Source organism: Rhinolophus sinicus, linkage group LG11 (genome assembly GCF_036562045.2).
Source record: "Rhinolophus sinicus isolate RSC01 linkage group LG11, ASM3656204v1, whole genome shotgun sequence".
NCBI lineage: Eukaryota > Metazoa > Chordata > Mammalia > Chiroptera > Rhinolophidae > Rhinolophus > Rhinolophus sinicus.
Genome location: NC_133760.1, coordinates 15151477 through 15170311, shown reverse-complemented (window position 1 = coordinate 15170311; position 18835 = coordinate 15151477). Strand labels below are relative to the sequence as shown.

Here is an 18835-nt window from a genome sequence, read left to right as displayed (position 1 = left end):
TTTAAAGAGTCAAAGGGCAGAACTGATGGACAGGCTAGCGGCTGAGCTTTCAGGACCTACCCCCTTGACCAGGATACAGAATCCAGACGGGGAACCGGCTGTCCTCGACCCTGTCATCCAGGCTGCCTTTACCCTATCCTATTCTGGGTCACCCACTTCTGAGCAGTACTGTGGCTTGGTCACATGCCTTCCTTAAGACAGGGACAGCCAGGATTCATTTTTTTCCCCCCTATAAGAAGGCAAACTGTACCCACAAAGGCTCAAAGTGAGAAACACCCTAATTCTAGAAAGTGACCATATAGGTGCAAATATCTATTTAAAATGATACTTAGAGGTGCGGCCGGTTTGCTCAGTTGGTTAGAGCGCAGTGCTCATAGCACCAGGGTCACTGGTTCGATTCCCACATGGGCCAGTGAGCTGCGCCCTCCATGACTAGATTGAAGACAACGACTTGACTTGGAGCTGATGGGTCCAGAAAAACACAGTGCTCCCCAATAAATAAATAAAAAAAAAATAATAGTAAATTAAAAAGAAGTAATGATAAAAAAAATGATACTTAGAATTGTCAGCACTTCTCATCTTTCTGTTGAAGTGGGTTTCTTCTTTTTATTCCCATTTCTCTCCCCATCTTTGTAGAGGGAAAGATATTCTTTGATAGTTGAGCTCTGTTTAGCCCCCTGTGGACCCACCTCCTTTCTTAATGTAACTGATTAAAAGTGAAGGTCTTTTCCCATTAGAGCCACTTCCTCTATTACAAAAGAGCAAGCACACAAAAAAAGTCTGCAGACTGGGAGGAAAATCCAAAGTGGCAGATCCTCTCAGGCTAACTTGGCTTCACGTGAAGGATCTCTTAGCAGTGGGACCGCTGGCCAGCTGCTAGGTGTCATGTCTTCCCTTATGCAGGAGGAACTGGCACGTGACAGTTGGCCACATGTCCCTTGGCCCTGTCCTGTTCTGCTGCCCTCATGACTGCCACTGTCATCACTTGCAGATTTCTTTTGCTCCATGGCTGCCTGTTGTTGCAAGCCTTGAACAGTATATTACAGTGCTCCAGAGAAACAGAACCAATAGGGCATATAGAGAGGTATTTAAGAGGAGATTTATTATGGGAATTGGCTTGTGATTATGGAGGCTGAGAAGTCCCATGATATGCTGTCTGCAAGCTGAAGAACCAAGAAAGCCAGGGGTATAACTCAGTCTGAGTCTGAAAGCCTAAGAACGGGAGGAGACACTGGTGTAAACCCCAGAATCTGAAGCCCTGAGAACCAGGAGCTCAGATGTCCAAGGGTGGGAGAAAATGGATGTCCCCACTTAAGGAGAGAGAATTTGCCCTTCTTCCATCTTTTGTCCGATTCCAGCCCTCAGTGAATTGGACGATGCCCAGCCACATTGGTGAGGGCAATCTTCTTTACTCAGTTTGATTCAAATGCTCTTCTCTTCTGGAAACACCCTCATAGACAATCCCAGAAATGATTTTGCCAGCTGTCTGGGCATCCCTTAGCTCAGTAAAATTGACGATCACAGATAGCACTTCAGTGTGAGATTGAAGCAGCTTTCAGTATCTTTATTTTGTACTTCCGCATACACACATCACAACTTACTGATTTATGTGTTTGTCAGGAGGTCCAAACCCTACAAAATCATGAGTTAAGTCAGATACTTCAAATCTCACACATATAGGCAGTTTTTTGTTACATTGTTTCAGGGACTCCATGACGATGGCAGTGTAAACTTTGATGTGGAATTGCCTCTGGAATTCCAGAATGTAGCAGCAATTAATATCTTGAAAATTTACTTTAAGTAATAAACCTTCATCCTGCAATCACACTTCAATCAAGAGGTAGTGTCATGATGTAAACAGATGACTCATGTTGGAGACCGCTCAGTAACTATTAGTCTTGCTGTGTTAGCAACAATAAGAATTTTGAAGTTTGTTTCTTCTTGCTATAATTTAAAAATATATCCTGGGGAACAAATAAAATAAACATCTGCCAAGTCACCCAGTTCTTTGGCTAGCCCTGAAGTGAACACCAAGATCAGACTTTATAGTGCCTTTTAAAGCTATCAGATTGGCTGCGATAAACCAGGTGTAAACTGGTTTTTATCTCCAGGCCTTCTCTGGGGCTGGAGCCAAACATTGGGAAGCACCTGTGTCCTCTTTTGAGGTGTCAGTCCTTGAGAACATTCATTTCCTTTGCACGCTATAGTATGAAGCCTGAAATCGTGCTTTTGCAACAGGCATTTTTTTTTAAAGTCCAGTTTATGGAGATACAATTTACGTATAAAATTCATTCACTTGGTGTATGTATAGTTCTGAGTTTTCACAAATGTATGCAGTCATCTAACCACCACAATTGAGATACACAACAAAAAAGTTCCTGACAGCCCTTTGTGGTCAATCCCTACCCCCTAAACCCTGGAGAACATTGATCTGATTTTAAAGTTCACCTTTTCCGGAATGCAGCCTTTTGTGTCTGGTTTCCTTCACTTAGTACGATGGTTTTGAAATTCATCTGTGTTGTACCACAGGCATTTAAAAAACTTTATTATGGAAAATTTCAAACATAAAAGTCAAATAGTATAATAGGTCTACATGTGCCTGATACCAAATTCCAACAATTATTAACTCAGCTTTATTTCATCTGCTCCCACCTCCATATATTTTAGCAAATCACAGCTATTTCACTTAACGCGTGTGTTTTTTTTTAAGGAGGTTGCAGCTCATAATGGCCCATGCCCGGGATAGAACCGGCAACCTTGGTGTTGGCACCATGCTCCAACCAACCGAGCTAACCCGTCACACCCACATCTATAAGCATTTTGAAGTGTATCTCCAAAAATTAAGGGCTTCGTTTTTTTTCTTGTTAACGATAATACCATTATCCCGCTTATCTCAGGTTAAGACTTTATGGCAAGACTACTTCTTAGTAGAGGGTGCGTACTTCCTACCACAGCGCATTAGGAGTCAAATAATGGTTGGGGATCCCGGATTTTGAGGTGACGACAGGAGTAAACTCCAAGACATCGTCTTCCCCGGAGGATCTTAAGGGGGCGGGGCCGACGCCGGTGTAGGCGGTGCGCGTGCGCAGGGGGCGGCACCATCTCGGCTGCCGTAGTTCGCCTTTTCACGTGGGTGCGCCGTCGTCATGGCGGCAGTTCGGAAGCCGGTGTTGCTCGGGCTTCGAGACGCAATGGTGCGTGGCTGCCCCACCGGACCCGGCGCCTGGACTGCTAGCAAGCTGGGAGGTCTTCCGGTGAGATGGGGCGCCCGAGTCGGTGTCGGGGAGTGCTAGTGAGGGCTGCGGGGTGAGGCAGTGGGCGAGGTCCCGGGGCAGAGTCAGGGTCTGAAAGCCTCCCCTACCCTCAGGACGCCCTGCCCACCGTAGCAGCGCCGAGGCCCGTGTGTGAACGTTGCCAGCAGTCGCTTGCCTTGGTGGTGCAGGTGTACTGCCCGCTGGAAGGTTCTCCGTTTCATCGGCTACTGCACGTGTTCACTTGTCCCCTCCCCAGGTGCAGCAGCGGCGGGGCGCGCAGGTAGGTGGGGAGTTCGGGAGCTGACCCCGGGATTTTATCCCGAGTGGGCGGGAGCGGGGTGCGGCTCCCGGTGTACCCGGACGGGGCTGGCCAGCCGGCTAGCAGTCAGGAGGGAGCCCTCACGGCCGTTTGTCCTTACCCTGAAGCTGGAAGGTGTTCCGCTCCCAGTGCCTGCAGATGCGCGAGAAAGAGGCGCCGGACGCTCAGGTAAAGCGGCTGTGACTGACGGTACGATTTGCTGTAAGTTGAGGGTATTTTCCAGAATATCGCTTAAGACAGACTTTAAGCTGTGTTTTTTGAAGTACGTTGGAATGTTGTTTGCCCTTTTCTGAACCGTATATACAATGCTATTTCCTTAAGGTTTTGTCAGTTGTTTTAATATACACTGAAGCTCTTGAGGCCCATAGCTTACCGATTTTTCTGTTGGGGAAAAGTAGGGTTATGTACATATACATGGTTGGGTGTAATACATGTATGTGTTTATAGTAAATATACTTATTGTGATATGCATATAACACATTTAATAAGAGGAAATCTTGCGTTAATCAAAAAATCAGGCAAGTTGGTAGCTGCAGAACAAAATTCAGCCTCTGTTTGTCTGTAAATGTTGTTTTATATACAAAGAGTGCCAAAAAAATGTACACATTTTAAGAAAGGAAAAAACTGAGGGTTAGCTCTTAACAACAAGGTTGCTGGTTCCATCCCCACATGGGCCACTGTGATTGAAACAACTACTTGACTTGGAGCTGATGGGTCCTGAAAAAACACATTTAAATAAATAAAAGTTAAAAAAAAAGGGAAAAACTATTAAAATCGTAATAGTCAATATATACCAATAACAAAAGATGAATGTAAGAATACAAGTCACGTTTGACTTCTGCAATTGCAAGAGGTGCGCACAGTGGTTACCGACAGCGTCCAGACACTTCTAATTACGGTGAACTACTGCTTGGGCATAGATAACATCTCTTAAAATGTGTATACATTTTTTTGGCACCCCTGGTATATATGCTAAGTTCTTAATGTGTGACAGGCATATCACTAATACCAGGAATAAAAAGATGGTAGTGGTGTCAACTTACATTTGTCAGAGTTCAACTGCAGATAATAGAAAAGCACTTGGACTTTTAAAAGGTGAGACAGACTTAAAATTGGGTTTTTGCTACCTGATTAGATAGCCTGGAAGAGGCAATTCCAGGAATGACCTCCAGAACCACACCTCAGAATTGACGTGTCAAGGAGCTACTGTGCCTCCTCTGGTGCTGGCCAGAAGTTGAGGTGTGGCCTGGTAAACTGGAAGCTGCTCTTGTCAGAATTGTTGCCCCCAGAGCCTTGCTCTGTCTTCATTTACAGACTGGCTGCCAGTTTTGCTTCATGGCCTCTTTTTCCACTTCACTCTATCTCAAGTTTGTGTCTCTATCTGGTGGACCTGATTAGCAAGCCCCTGATCATATCTGGACCCTTAGCTCAGGAGTCTGGGATCTGTAGTTCTTTCTTGCCAGCTTCTGCAATACATGCAGCACAGCTGAAAGAGTTTGGAACAGATGATTAAAGAAGCCCCTGTGCTACGTCTGCCACAGTGCCCCTGAAAATGAAAGGCACTATTTGTCACCTGTAGTATTTTTTTGAGTAAACGGGGTCCAGGAAGTGAATCAGAGTGTGCCAGACTGGAAGTGGCTGGTGTGAAGCCTCCCTCAGGAAGGTGAAGGGATGGGAAGGCCAATGGAATAGGTGAGATCACCTGTGTGCTTGGACCTCATTGACGGGATACTCTTCCAGAAACAGGAAAACGGCCTGGCAGCCAAGGATTGGTGTGAAGGTGCAGACGACTGGGGAAGTGACAGTGAGGAGGCGCCTTCACCACAGCTGTCCTTGAATTTTGGAAACAATTCTAACGGTGCCAAAGATGGAGACTGGACTGCCCAGCTCCAAGAGCTCCACCTGCAGGATTCTGTCGTGGGCGCTGCTCTTCCTGTGCCTCCTGGAGAAGGAGTGGCCTTGTCTTCTGTGGTGCCACACTTCCTACCCTACTACATCTGTGTCGTAGACGAGGACGATTACAGGGATGTTGTCAGCCTAGATCACGCTCACAGCCTTCTGAGGGACTATCAACAGAGAGAAGGAGTTGACGTGGAACAGATGCTTTCCCAAAGGTGAGAGTGTGCGTTGCTGAGGTTGGGAGGTGACTTGATCAGGAAGCTGCCACAGTACAGACCCTTTGGTTTCACCCTAGTACCTGCGGAGACTTTTTCAGGCAGAACTTGTGTATGTCGGACCTTTCTGTTTCACTCCTCTTGGATGAGAAAGTGAGGCAGAGAAGGGGATTTTTATCAGTCGCCCTTGAGTTAGCTTGAAAACACTTTGCCCTATTTATAAGGACCCTTAAGAAAATGAACAAACAGTAGTTAGGGATGTCAAGTGTTTACAGAAGAAGATGTGTTCACTATCTCTTTAACTTTGTTTTTTGTTTTTGAATGTATAGCTGAAACAGGTAAGTTAGAAAAATGCCATTTGTTTATTGACTCGAGAACTGGCCCAGGACCTCATAGACCCTTCCACAGCCTCAGTTATCACCTGTAAAATGGGAATGATATTGATAGCTATTGTCTGTCTTACGAGATGGTTTTGAAAGTCAAGCGAGAGAATGGGTCTTGAAACGCCTTATAAACCAAAGCCCTCTAAAGATGTAAGAATGATCATTTTTGCTATTATAGTAGAATTAGAATAGGAAATTTAGAGAGATTATTTGGTTCTTTACCAGAGCTGTTGCATTCATAAGCTTTTTTCAGAATAATGTTGGGTTGCAGCAAGATGTGTTGGTGTTTGAAAATAATCCACAATGGAGAAAGAAATGGAGAGAGTCTTTCTCTACAATGGAGAAAGAAATAGGCATGATGACTTTTTAAATTGCAAATAATTATCCCAGAGTTGAAAATGGGTAGGGAGCAGGGCTTGGGAGAATAGTGGGCAGAGGATTACTGGTATACATTATAAGGTATTATATTTATGATATTTAAATTGTGTGCATATGTTAACTTTGGTAAAATTTTAAAAAATTATCCTGTTTTCTAAGTATTTTAACTCTCTGGATATAGAGACTCAGAAGTATTTTCTGCTTCTCTTTTCAGTCTTCCTAGTGATGGTAGTGAAAAATATGAGAAGACCGTAATTAAAAGTGGAGACAAGATATTTTACAAATTCATGAAGAGAATTGCTGCTTGTCAGGAGCAGATTTTGAGGTAAAGGCACATTTTCTTCTATTGTTTCTCTTGATTATAAAAGTAATACATGTTCGTTTGGAAAACACAGGAAAGTATAATGAGTTAACCAAAATCTACAATATTCCCCAGACTGAGAGGCTAAGATTTTAGTATATTACATTCGCTTATTTTTTTATAAATTGGGATGCATACATGTAGGTAGGTATTGTGTATTTAAAAAAGAAAACATACTTGGTTTCATAGAGTATTTATAACTTTTCTTTTTTTCAATAAACAATTGGTATTGAGGGTTTTCTTATATGTTAAAAATTCTTAAATGTTTTCTCTGCTTTTTTTAAAAAGCTTAAATTTTTAGTAGGTTATGTATTTCTAACGTTCAAAAATATATATGTATGCATACATGTATAAATACAATAAAATAATTCCTTTCCTAATATTCCCAGTCTACTGAGGTAACCACTGTTGTTAGTTTCCTATGTGTGTTACACAGTTTCTTTATGCATATGTAAGCAAATGTAGTTACATATTCCTTTTTTTTACACAAAAGGAAACATTCTAGGCACATTCTGTATTCTGCTTTTTTAACTCAGCTGTTTCTAGGAGGACTGCATCTTTTTAGTACATTGAAAATTTTATTTTTTTATAAAAGCTTTATAGTACTGTAGTCCCTTGTTCACTTTCCTTGATGGACATTTAATGTTGCTTCCAAACTTTTGCTATTACAAATTATGCTAATGAACAGTCTTGCACCTGTGGTATCATGCATGTGTGCAAGTACATCTGTAGGATACAGTCCCTGAAGTGGCATAGTGAAGCAAAAGGCTGATGCAATTGTAACTTTGATAGCACCAAAGTGACTCCCATAGAACTTGAATTCCTCCTGGCGCTATGTCAACTTTAATTCCTACTGTCAATGTGTAAGAGCCTGTTTCCCTATAGCCTTGCCAATGATGTGAGCTTCATGCTTTTGTATTTCTCCTACTTCAAGGTGAAAAGGGCGTCTTGGTGTAATTTTACTTTGCTTTAGTTTCTTATTATTAGCACCTTTCTCTATGTGTTTGAATTATTTCTATCTATATCCTTTATCCATTTTTCCGTAAGTTCTTGGTCCTTTTGATTTTTAGGAACTCTTTGTATGTTAGGGAGATTAGCCCTTTGTTATGAGTAATTTTCTTGATCTGTTTGTTGTTTGACTTTGCTTATGAATATATCGTTGGGTATGTAAGAGCGCCCATCCAATTTCTTTCAGTTTTCTGGAGTTTAAGTGTTGCATTACACCTATCCTTCATAAATCTTAGAATTTTTTTATGATTCCCCCATAATCTAGTTCTAGAAATGAAATTCAGGATCAAACGTTTGAAGTTTAAAGGTTCTTGATATATAGCGTTAGACTGTAGATTTTACTACTTAGTACCAAGTCAAGCTTTACTCTTGATTCCTACATCCCAATTTTATTGGTGAAAATCCAGTTTATTTTGTTTCTCCGTTTTAATTAAGAATGGCAATTAGAGATCTCATAATACACATGGAAACAGGCCCAAATTATGATACCTTCAACAGAATTTTCAGGTTAAACAAACTTTTTTAAGCATGTGGCACCTCAGTAGTGGCAATGATTCTCAGCTAGAGACCACTCCCTGGAGGGACCTCTTCACCAGTGAGACTCATGCCCGCAGTGAGCCCTTGATGCTAAAGGAGTGAGTTATTGTGTGCTGGGTGAGAGGAGGACCAGTAATCACTGCCCGATGCTGGCCACAAAAATACGTTGTCTGGTCAGGGAGGCAGCCAACACTGTGCTATGTCAGGTGCCCAGTGGAGCTGGGAACAAGTATGCAGGAGACACAGAGGAGGGATGAAAGCCCCATGCCTGGCTGCATCATGGAAAGCTTCATGCTGGAGAGACGGACTTGGGCCCTGAGCCCTGCTGGAGGGACTAAAGGGCAAGGATGCTCCAAGTCACAGAGGGATCACCAACTAAGGAAAAAGGCAGCCACGTGCCTAGTGGTGGGGCAGGGGCAATTCAGTGAGCTGGAAACCATGGGGTCTGAAGTGACACAGCTTGATTGGAAGACTGTCCGTTCCCCTCCGCTCCTACAGCTCCGTGCCTTGACCTCCTTCAGGACACACTCCCTTGTTGTCTTTCTTCCTTGCCAGACTGGGTGCTCCACATACTTGGTATCTAGTATTGGTATGGATTGGGTGCTCATCTGGTATGTTTTCAACCCATTTCCTGCTAAAGAATTTATACTTTATTACATGGCCAGTGGTGCCAGGGAGGTGTGTGATCACTCTGAGATTAGACAAAAGGAATCCGGGAGAGTGATGGTGAAAGGGTTTGGATGAAGGCAGAGGATATGGGAAGGAGGAGTAAATTTCAGGGATATTTGTATAATGACAGGTCTTGGTGACCATGGATATAAGAGTGAAAGATTGGAAGACAACAAAGGTGGTTTTGAGCTGCTGGCTGGTGAAGTTGGATGATGAAGATACTGTTTTGGAGATGGGGTTTTAGGAGGCTGTCATCTGGCATGCAGGAGTCTTGATTTTGTTTTTTGTGGGTGTTTTTTTTTTTGACTACAGAGTGAGTCCATTCGATTCATATCTTTATAATTAAATCTTTGATATTTAGAATAGTTTTTACTTTATTTCCCTCGTACATTCTACCTTAACAAGTTTCATAATTAAAGACATTACTTTTGTAGTAACAAGGGCTCATAGGAAATTGAATCTGAGGCCTTGGAGTTCAAGGCCTAGGTCTTCCATTTCTAGTTGTGACTCCTTGGGCAAGTCACTTAACCTTGTTATCCTCAGTGCCTCATCTCTAAAATAAGGAGGATGCTACAACTACCTATGTCGTAGGATTCCTATGAGAATCAAATGAGGTGATGAGTGAAAATGCTCTGTAAAACATACATAAATGCGAGAGAGCGGGACGTCCGGCTTGCGAGTGTGAGGCTGCGTTTCGTGTCCAACGAAAGAGCGATTAAAAAATGGGTGATGTTGAGAAGGGCAAGAAGATTTTTGTGCAGAAGTGTGCCCAGTGCCACACTGTGGAAAAGGGAGGCAAGCACAAGACTGGGCCAAATCTCCATGGTCTGTTTGGGCGAAAGACTGGTCAGGCCCCTGGATTTTCTTACACGGATGCCAACAAGAACAAAGGTATCACCTGGGGAGATGACACCTTGATGGAGTATTTGGAGAATCCCAAGAAGTACATCCCTGGAACAAAAATGATCTTCGCCGGCATTAAGAAGACTGCAGAAAGGGCAGACTTGATAGCTTATCTCAAAAAAGCTACTAAGGAATAATAGTTGGCCACTGCCTTATTTATTACAATACAGAAATGTCTCGTGACATTTTTTTTTATGTGTACCATATTTAAATTGATCTCATATACCAGAATTCAGATCATGAATGGCTGATATTACGTTTCTTTTGGGCAGTCCTAATTGAAATAAGATTGGCTTATGGTTAAATGGATATGATCAGCTTTTTGAACGTGTTGGTAATTTCGGGTCAGCAAGTCCTATTACGGTTTTCCCCCTTCTGAAGCTATGATTGGGTGTGATGAGCCTTGTTCAACTTTTCACAGAGATGGTAAATGCCATCTTCAAATCTATAGGAGTTTTGAAATGGAATTTTATATTTAGATTTGTATAACTGGTTATATTAATATGTTAAATACTGAGGAAGTCCCTTCACTGTCTTATAAAACAGCCAGACTCAATTCTGTTTCAAGTGTTCATTAGCCTGCTAAAAGGCAAGGGCTGAAGATAAGGTGGCAGTGCCCACTTTATCTTTTTGGTCCTAACTATGCCAATTTAAATAAAATCCCGTGTATCTAAACCGTTGCCTTTTACGTAATGAAAGGCATTTTAGTTTGATTTGTGTATAATACAAATAAAAAAACATTTAACACTTCTCACATTTTATAGATGATCTATAAGGTCAGATGCTTTTAAAATTCAGTGTGAAAAGATATAGCAGCAATCTGTGTGAGTTCTTTACTAAGTCAGACTAACATAAGTTAGGATTGTCTTTTAAACAGCTATTCAAAAACACAACTGTAGAACTGTATATGTACGATTGGTATTGGTGCTTTTGCCATCTCACTAGAAGGATTAGAAAATAGACCAGCACAGAATTGTAAATTATTTGATCATAAGACTTAAGATAATTAAAAGACAAAATCACAAAAAAAAAACAAATGGATCAAAAACAATATTCAAAGATGAACAGGAAATTTCCTCTAGATGAAATAAGAACTAAATCTACAAATATTAAAGTATACTGAGTACAGTTTCTTTGTCCATTCATTCAGAGATGGATACTTACATTGTTTACGTATCTTGGCTAATATAAATAATGTTGTAGTGAACATGGGGTGGGGGTGCATGTATCTTTTTGAGTTAGTGTTTTCATTTTCTTTGGATAAATATCCAGAAGTGGAATTGCTGGATGATACAGTAGATCTATTTTTAATTTTTTGAGGGACTCCCATACTGTTTTCCATAGTGGCTACACCAATTTGCAATCCTACCAACAGTAGTACACAAGTGTTCCTTTTCCTCACATCCTTGCTGACAGTTGTTATTTCTCGTCTTTTTAATAATAGCCATTCTAACAGATGTGAGGTGCTGTCTGCAATGTTTTTCTTAAACAGCTTAATATATGGGTCTTGCCTTTTTTAAAATACAGCTGTCTGCCCCTTAAATGGAGTTTTTGTCCATTTAATGTAATTATTGGTGGTGTTGGATTAATTTTATCATTTTGGTATTGGTTTTTTCCCCTTTTACTTTTTTTTGCCTCTCTTTTCCTTTATGTTTAACTTTTGCAGTGAATTGAGTATTTTTAGTTCATGATTTTATCTCCTTTCGTGACTTTCCGTAATAGCTGTTGCCTTTTTAGTGTTTGCTTCAGTGATTATAATGTACATCTCTGAGTTATTGCCGTCTAACTTCACATAGTCATTTATTACTTTATGAACTAAGAACCATCTACAGATTCTCATTACCTTCCCCATCTTTGTGATCTTGTTTTCATATATCCACTTCCATATATGCTGTATACCCCATAACACATTATTGTTTTTGCTTGAAACAATCAAGTTTTTAAGAAAAACTATTACATACCGGGGGTGCCAAAAAAAATGTGTTCACATTTTAAGAAATGTTACAATCTATGCTCAAGCAATAGTTCACTGTAATCAGAACTGTCTGGGCGCTGATGGTAACCATTTCGAGCACCTCTTGTAATTGCAGAAGTCAAATGTGACTTGTATTCATCTTTTGTTATGGGTGTATATTGAGTATTACAATTTTAATACAGTTTTTTCCTTTTTTAAAATGTGTATACATTATTTTGGCACCTTCTGTATATATATAATGAAGTAAAAATAACTATCTGAAGATCTTCTATATTTATTCGCCTGTTAACCCTTTTGGTGCTCTCCATTCCTTCATGTAGATCTGAGCTTCCATCTGGTTTTCCCTTCAGCTTGAAGAACTACTTTTAATTTTATTTATTTATTTTTTATTGGGGAATATTGGGGAAACTGTGTTTTTCCAGGATGTCAAGTCGTTGTTGTTTTTTTCCAATCTACTTGTGGAGGGCGCAGCTCACTGGCCCATGTGGGACTCGAACCAGTGACCTTGGTGTTATGAGCACCACGCTCCAACCCCTGAGCAAACCGGCCACCCACCAGCGGCTCAGCTCCAAGCTCAAGCTGTTGTTTTCAGTCTAGTTATGGAGGGCACAGCTCACTGGCTCATGTGGGAATCGAACCAGCAACCTTGTTAAGAGCTCACGCTCTAACCACCTGAGCCATCCAGCTGCCCCTTTAATTATTTGTTTGAAGTGCATTTGTTGGAGACAGTCTCTCAGGTTGTCTTTCTAAAAATGTGTTTATTAATATTTCTTTTAATGGATATTTTCATTGGCTATAAATCGTAGTTTTTACTTTTTTTTTTCAGCACTGAAGAGATTTTTGTTGTCTTGCCTTTATTGTTTCTATTAGAAATTAGCTGTAATTCTTATTGGCGTTGTTCTGTATGTATGTGTACTTTATGTACGTTAGTATGTGTATGTTTTAATTTATCCTGTTTGGGATTTGCTGAGCTTTTAGGATTTGTGGGTTGATGTCTTTTCATTGATATCTTCCTTCTAGGACTCCAATTAATTGTAGTTAGACTATTTGGAATTGTCCCATGGTTTTTAAGTGTTCCTGTTCTTGTTTTTTCAATATTTCACTTTTTGTTTCATTTTGGATATTTCTTCTACTTTCCTCACATTCACAGATTTGTTTGTTATTTCCAGTCTGCTGTTAACTTTTATCGAATGAAGTTCTTTATTTCTGTTATCACACTTCTGTTTCAGTCTCTTATAGTTTCCATTTCTGTGCTAAATTCCTCGTCTGTTTATGCCTGTTCACCTTTCCACTAGATTCTTTTACATGTTTATTATTGGTATTTTAAAGTCTTTGTCTGATAATGCCATCATCTTTTCTGTGGGTCTTCTTGTATGGACTTTTCTTATGGACTTTCCTTCTGCTTTTTATATCTAATAACTTTTTAAAAAATTGTTTACCAGAAATTGTATGTTGAAGAGAGATGGATACCGAAGTAAATATTTACTCCTTAGAGGGCATGTCAGTGCTGTGGTGGTTTGAGTTCATTTGATTTGCAGTTGGGCTTTGTGGCAGTTTTAGATTCCATTCCATGTTGGCTTTAGTGCCCTCATCCAGACTTTGAATCAAGCATTGATAAGTGTTTTGGGCCTTTGGATTTTCTTTTTCTCTGGTTTACTCCCGGTACTCTGCAAGAAAGAAAGTTTGCAAAGCATGGTCTTAGATGTTGGACTGTGACTTGTATGTGGTCCCGACTCTGTTCTTTGTTTCCTTGTCTTAGGTATTCCTGGAGTGGAGAACCACTTTTTTTGACCTGTCCTACATCAGAAGCCACTGAGCTCCCAGCCTGCACCCACTGTGGAGCCCAAAGGACATTTGAGTTTCAGCTTATGCCAGCGCTGGTCAGCATACTGAGAAGTGCTGATTTAGGTAATAAGCCCTTTATTAATTTGAGTTTGTGAATTTCTGGCACTAATTTGGAATTATGTTTAAATGAAAGACTACTTCATTTTTGTTTACTTATAAAATATAAGCATATTACAGAAAATGTGGGAAATTGAAATTATTTTAAGGAAATTTATAAGCCAACCAGGTAATCGAACGCAAACACTGATAGCGTTTTCGTTAATTTAAGCCACACCATTTTCTGTCCTTAAAACTATTTTCATCACATTATTTTATAATGAAAATTTATTACTCTTCTAAAAATAACTTTTACGTGATTATAATTATCATTTCATAGTCCTTATTTTTAGAATTTTTTAAAGGAAAATGAAAAGTTTTTATAATGTTACACATGTGAAGCAAGAGTCAAGCAGTGCAGAAGTGTGTGCAGTAAGAAGTAAAGGCCTTAATGTCAGTTACTAGAGGGAACTTTTTTAGTGGAGAGTTTATTTTTCTATACTTTTCTGTAAACATGTTTTATGTATACACACATGAATATACATGTAAAACATTTTTTTGGACAAAAATGTGCATTCGGTCTTATAGCCTTTGTTTCTTTCTCGTATAATTGGAGAATTTTTTCTATGTCAACATACTAGAATTTTTTGCAAATAGATTTATTAAGATGTAATTGACATATAATCAACTATATGTGATCAAACAATATGGTGAATGTTTAAATTTTAAAAATTTATTATAGTAAAAGACACATTGCCATTAATCCGCCTCAAAATACTCCCCCTCACTTTGAACACACTTATCCCATTGTTTTTGCCACTTTCTGAAGCCGTTATTTCTCAGTCTAGTTGTGTAGGACACGGCTCCCTGGCCCATGCTGGTATTATGGGCCTTGCGCTACCCCCGGCTGAGGCAGTGGGTTGCCAGTCGTCGGTCAGCTGCTCACGGCAGCTCTTGCCAGCTCTCGCCAGCTGCCGGCCACTCAGGGCAGCACACTGCCACCCACGGCAGCTCATGCTGGCTGCTGGCCACCGACCACTTATGGCAGCACACAGTAGCCCATGGAGAGCTGTTGTTCACAGTCTTAGCTGTAAAGGGAATTTAGCTGCTTCGGAAATTAGGAGAATTACAGCTCACTGGCCCATGTGGGAATCAAACCGGCGACCTGAACATTAGGAGCATGGCACTCCAACTACCTGAGCCACCGGGCCGACCCAGTAAGCATTTCAGTCATTATTCCTGACAAATACAGATGGAAAGTTAGATGGATGGTCGGATGGCATGAAAAATTTTTTTCTAAAAGCAGAAAAATTCAGTACATACTAATTAAAAATATTAGAATACATTTATACAAATTTAACATAAGGAAAACAAAGTGTAAGTTAAGTGGCTGCTGGACGTTAGGTAATGGGTTCTTCACTCAAGAGGCCCTAGTTTCTAAAAGCTCCTTCGGAAATTAGGAGAATTACATTCATTCCATGTTTCAATTTTAGGTAGTGTGCATGTGGCTCCTTACTATAATAGATATGGAAATTTATACCCTACTCTGCCTCCAAATATTTTAGTATCATTCTTACTTTATCCAAGTTTGCAAGTCTGCATTCTTAACCATAATTCTCCAGCTTTTTAGCCTTAGTTCTGTTTAAATGATTTTAGTGCTCCTATCACTCTCAACATTTTATCTTGACCATATCTCAGTCCTTTATTTTGATTTGTTATTGGCAGCTAGGTTCTGTCAAGTAATAGCCTCCAGGAGGACTCGTAGGGGTTGTTGTTATTTCAGAATGTGTGTGCTAGTCTACCTTGGTATTTGAAGGACAACCCGTGTATAAAATTCTTACGGCCCCACTTTCTTTCTTCAGAACATGGTAGACCCCATGCTGTCATCTTACAGTAAGAGCACCGCTGGCCCTTTTATTTGTTGCCTCTTGTCATCTCCCGTGGCTGGTCTCACTGAGAAGATTTTTCTGAAAAGCCCTGACATCTTTCACTTTTGTCTAGATATCTTTTTAGCACTGAATGTTGCTATGTAGAAGTCTGAGGGTGGCCTGTTTTCCCCCATTGTAACTAACATTTATGTTAGGATGCCTGTAGAATTTTCTCTATTAGTGAAGTCCAGTCACTGAATAGTTATGTCTTGCTGTCCCATTGTTATATATACTTCCTTTATTGTGGGACAAGACTGGTTTTTGGACCTACATATTTAGTTTTTCTTCCTTTTTATTTCTGAGTATCTTTTTTGTTGTTGTTGTATTTGTAGCTTTTCTACTGAACCAACACCAGTTTCTTTAGTCTCCTTTCTCCTCTCATATCCGTGTTAACCTCTTTTCCCTTTACCTCTGCATTCACTGAGATTCTCTCAAGCCTTCCCTTTCTACCTGTAATTAGGTTTCACCTGTCCTTTCTGTTCCTTTTGGTTTCTGATATTTTTCTTTAGATGTGTAATGAGGCTATTTTGACCTCCATGTTTCCTCTTTCTCCTACCCCTTCCTCACTCCCCACCTGTGACAGGTCTCTGGGCTCAGGCCTCATGTACAGTCCTCAGGTACTTGGTATTTTATTCCATTGGAGTTCTTACACCGCCTTCTTCTATCCTGGTGGTTACTAGTTCTGAGGCTCCAGCCTTCTTCTGTCCTCTGCAAACTGCCTGTTGCACATTCTTGTTAGGAATTATTTCAAATTCACCAGGTTGTTTCTCCCAAATCAGCTCTATTTTGGCCTTCTTTGTTCAGTCTTTGATCATTTTCTTTCCATTATCTTTAACTACATTTTTTTTATTATCTTGTAGATGTTTTGTTTGTTTTTTCTATACACTTTTTTTTTAAATTAGTTTCAGGTATACTACATTTTAAAAAAATTGTTTTCCGTGGCTTCTTCAAACCAGTTACCCGTCTCATCCTATTGTCCTGTCTTCCTGTTCTGATATTGGTGGGACTTCTCGTTGCCCATGTTTTCTTGGTACCATTCTTCATGGCTTCATCCATCCATAAATTTCTATAATCTCTTAGTATTTATTTTCTGTTTCGTGTGTGAATCCTTTCTTGGAGATAGTGCGTACGGTTAGTGGGATAATATTTTTAAATGATTTTCAGTGTCAGATAATCTAGACAGTTGTAATGAAGATTTGTTGAGATTTTAATTTATTTTTAAAGTATATTTTCCTGTTAAATCAGCTTTTCGTCATCAGTGGTCACATATTGTAGGAAAGAGTATGACTGTATCGTGAACAAAAGCTAGTGAGCACTGTTTTTGCTTTACATAATTGTTTTTTTCAGCTTGTAAGGTAAAATTTGTTAAGTTTTGTCTTGTTGCATTTAAGATAACATATCTTTGAAGTGTCAGAGTAATCTTTTCCAGAAAACTACTCCCTGTAGGAACACGTCCTACAGCAAGTTATCCTGATGTTGAGCCATCTTTCTCCTTCCCTTCTATTATCGTTTAATTTCTTTACCTCTTTGTTTTACAGTGAACACGTAAGATGTGCCAGACTCTGTTCTAAGTATCTTACATAGATCAGTTTATTTCATCCCCCTCCCAACAAGCTATCATCAGGATGGATACAGTCATTATTACAGAGAGGCGAAGTCACTTGCTTAGGGTTGTAGAGCTGGAATATGAACCCACGCAGTCTTGCTCCAGGATCTGGGCTCTGTCTACTAAGTAAACTCAAATACTGAGTGTATCTCATAAATAACACTTTCTCTTTGCTGGAATCCTGAATATGTTATATTTTTCAGGTCTTTCTGCGGAATTTGGAACAGTTCTAATTTACACATGTGAGAAGAGTTGCTGGCCTCAAAATCAGCAGACTCCCATGGAAGAATTTTGTATTGTACAAGAAGACCCAGATGAATTGTTATTTAAATAGAGCATTTCCCTTTATTTATATAAATTAAAACAAATTTTAATGTCCAAGTTTGTGTTTTTAACTTCGTTTTGACTCACAAGTTATTCGCTCTTGTTTTTGAGTGGTGGTCTTTCTGCTTTTTGGCGCCTGTGCTGGGACTGAAGTGAGAGTTAGAACCTTCTGGCCATGGGCTGGTCGACCTTTCCAGAGTCAGTGGCCTTTCTCCAGTGGCAGCTCGGAACGTGTCTCCTCTGCCACCCAGAGGGCAGGTGTTCTCTGCACAGGCGGCTTGGTGCGCATTCTAGGAGGGAGAGCAGCTGAAGACCGTAGCCAGCAGTCGGCCTCTTATACCTGTGCTGCTTCTGCACTTCACTGCACTCTGTCGCCGTCCCTGGATGCTGACAGATCAAGCCGTCAACTTTCTCCAGCTGTTTCAGGCTCCCCGCCCTCACCCATTCCTCCTGTGGACAAAAAAGGGGCCACATACTAAACCTGACAAGCTCAGGTCAGGCCTGCATGGCGGGCCTTACAAACTCAGAGACCGAAAGTAACCACATAGGATGGTCTGAACCTCCTAACTAAAAGCGGGTCATGGCCGGTCGTCATGTCCTAGGCCTGGAGCTTCCTTGACAAAGGTCACTCTTTACCTTAACATTTTCGCTGCGACATTCATCAGTAGTCGAATGATATTTCCATGCTGCTGACTGTGGTGTTCAACTTTACCCCGCGAGCTCAGTGTTCTAGAAAGGAAGTTTAGGAAAGCAGATGTACATTTTTCTATATTTTTGTGTTTTTCAAGAATGAATAACAATAGGAAATTTTTATACTTTAAAGTAATCATTTATTTTAATGTAGCACCTTAATTGTATTTACTTAAAAATACAAATATTGTAATTATTTTCTGTGGATTTTGGACACATTTTGGGGAGCAAATGTGAAATCAACGCCATGAGAAGGTTAAGCCTGTCTGTTGTCTTTTTGCATCTAAGATGACATACCTTTGAAATGTCAGAATAATCTTTTCCAGACCGCTTAAGGCACAACCACTGGCACCAGAGCACAGAAGCCCTCATTGTTACCATGTTCCTTGAAGACCATCTCTATGTGCTGTAAATGTTAATTATTAACTATTCTGTACCCATCAATATAAAAGACGTACGTATCTTCTATTTTGCCTTTTTATCCAACCAATAGATGAGGACACTG

General features: G+C 40.3%; 1 protein-coding gene and 1 pseudogene across 2 annotated transcripts; both read left to right on the top strand.

Annotated features, from left to right (window-relative positions):
- Positions 1–3098: 3098 nt before the first annotated feature.
- Positions 3099–17697, top strand: PDCD2L (programmed cell death 2 like). Its single transcript, XM_019742761.2, has 7 exons — positions 3099–3254; positions 3368–3534; positions 3681–3741; positions 5314–5687; positions 6663–6773; positions 13661–13809; positions 17520–17697. Exons 1-7 carry the CDS (start codon positions 3147–3149, stop codon positions 17648–17650), a joined length of 1101 nt encoding a protein of 366 aa, XP_019598320.2. The 5' UTR covers positions 3099–3146; the 3' UTR covers positions 17651–17697.
- Positions 9672–10235, top strand: LOC109445079 (cytochrome c; annotated as a pseudogene). The gene has a single exon (XR_012490098.1). The product of XR_012490098.1 is annotated as a cytochrome c (transcript).
- Positions 17698–18835: the final 1138 nt, after the last annotated feature.

What these genes read in the sequence shown, in the direction of transcription:
- PDCD2L (XM_019742761.2), top strand. Translation starts at nt 3,147, where the DNA reads ATGGCGGCAGTTCGGAAGCCGGTGTTGCTCGGGCTTCGAGACGCAATG. An exon ending in GCAAGCTGGGAGGTCTTCCG is followed by an intron (nt 3,255 to 3,367) that starts GTGAGATGGGGC and finishes CCCTACCCTCAG; the next exon opens with GACGCCCTGCCCACCGTAGC. An exon ending in GAACAGATGCTTTCCCAAAG is followed by an intron (nt 5,688 to 6,662) that starts GTGAGAGTGTGC and finishes TTCTCTTTTCAG; the next exon opens with TCTTCCTAGTGATGGTAGTG.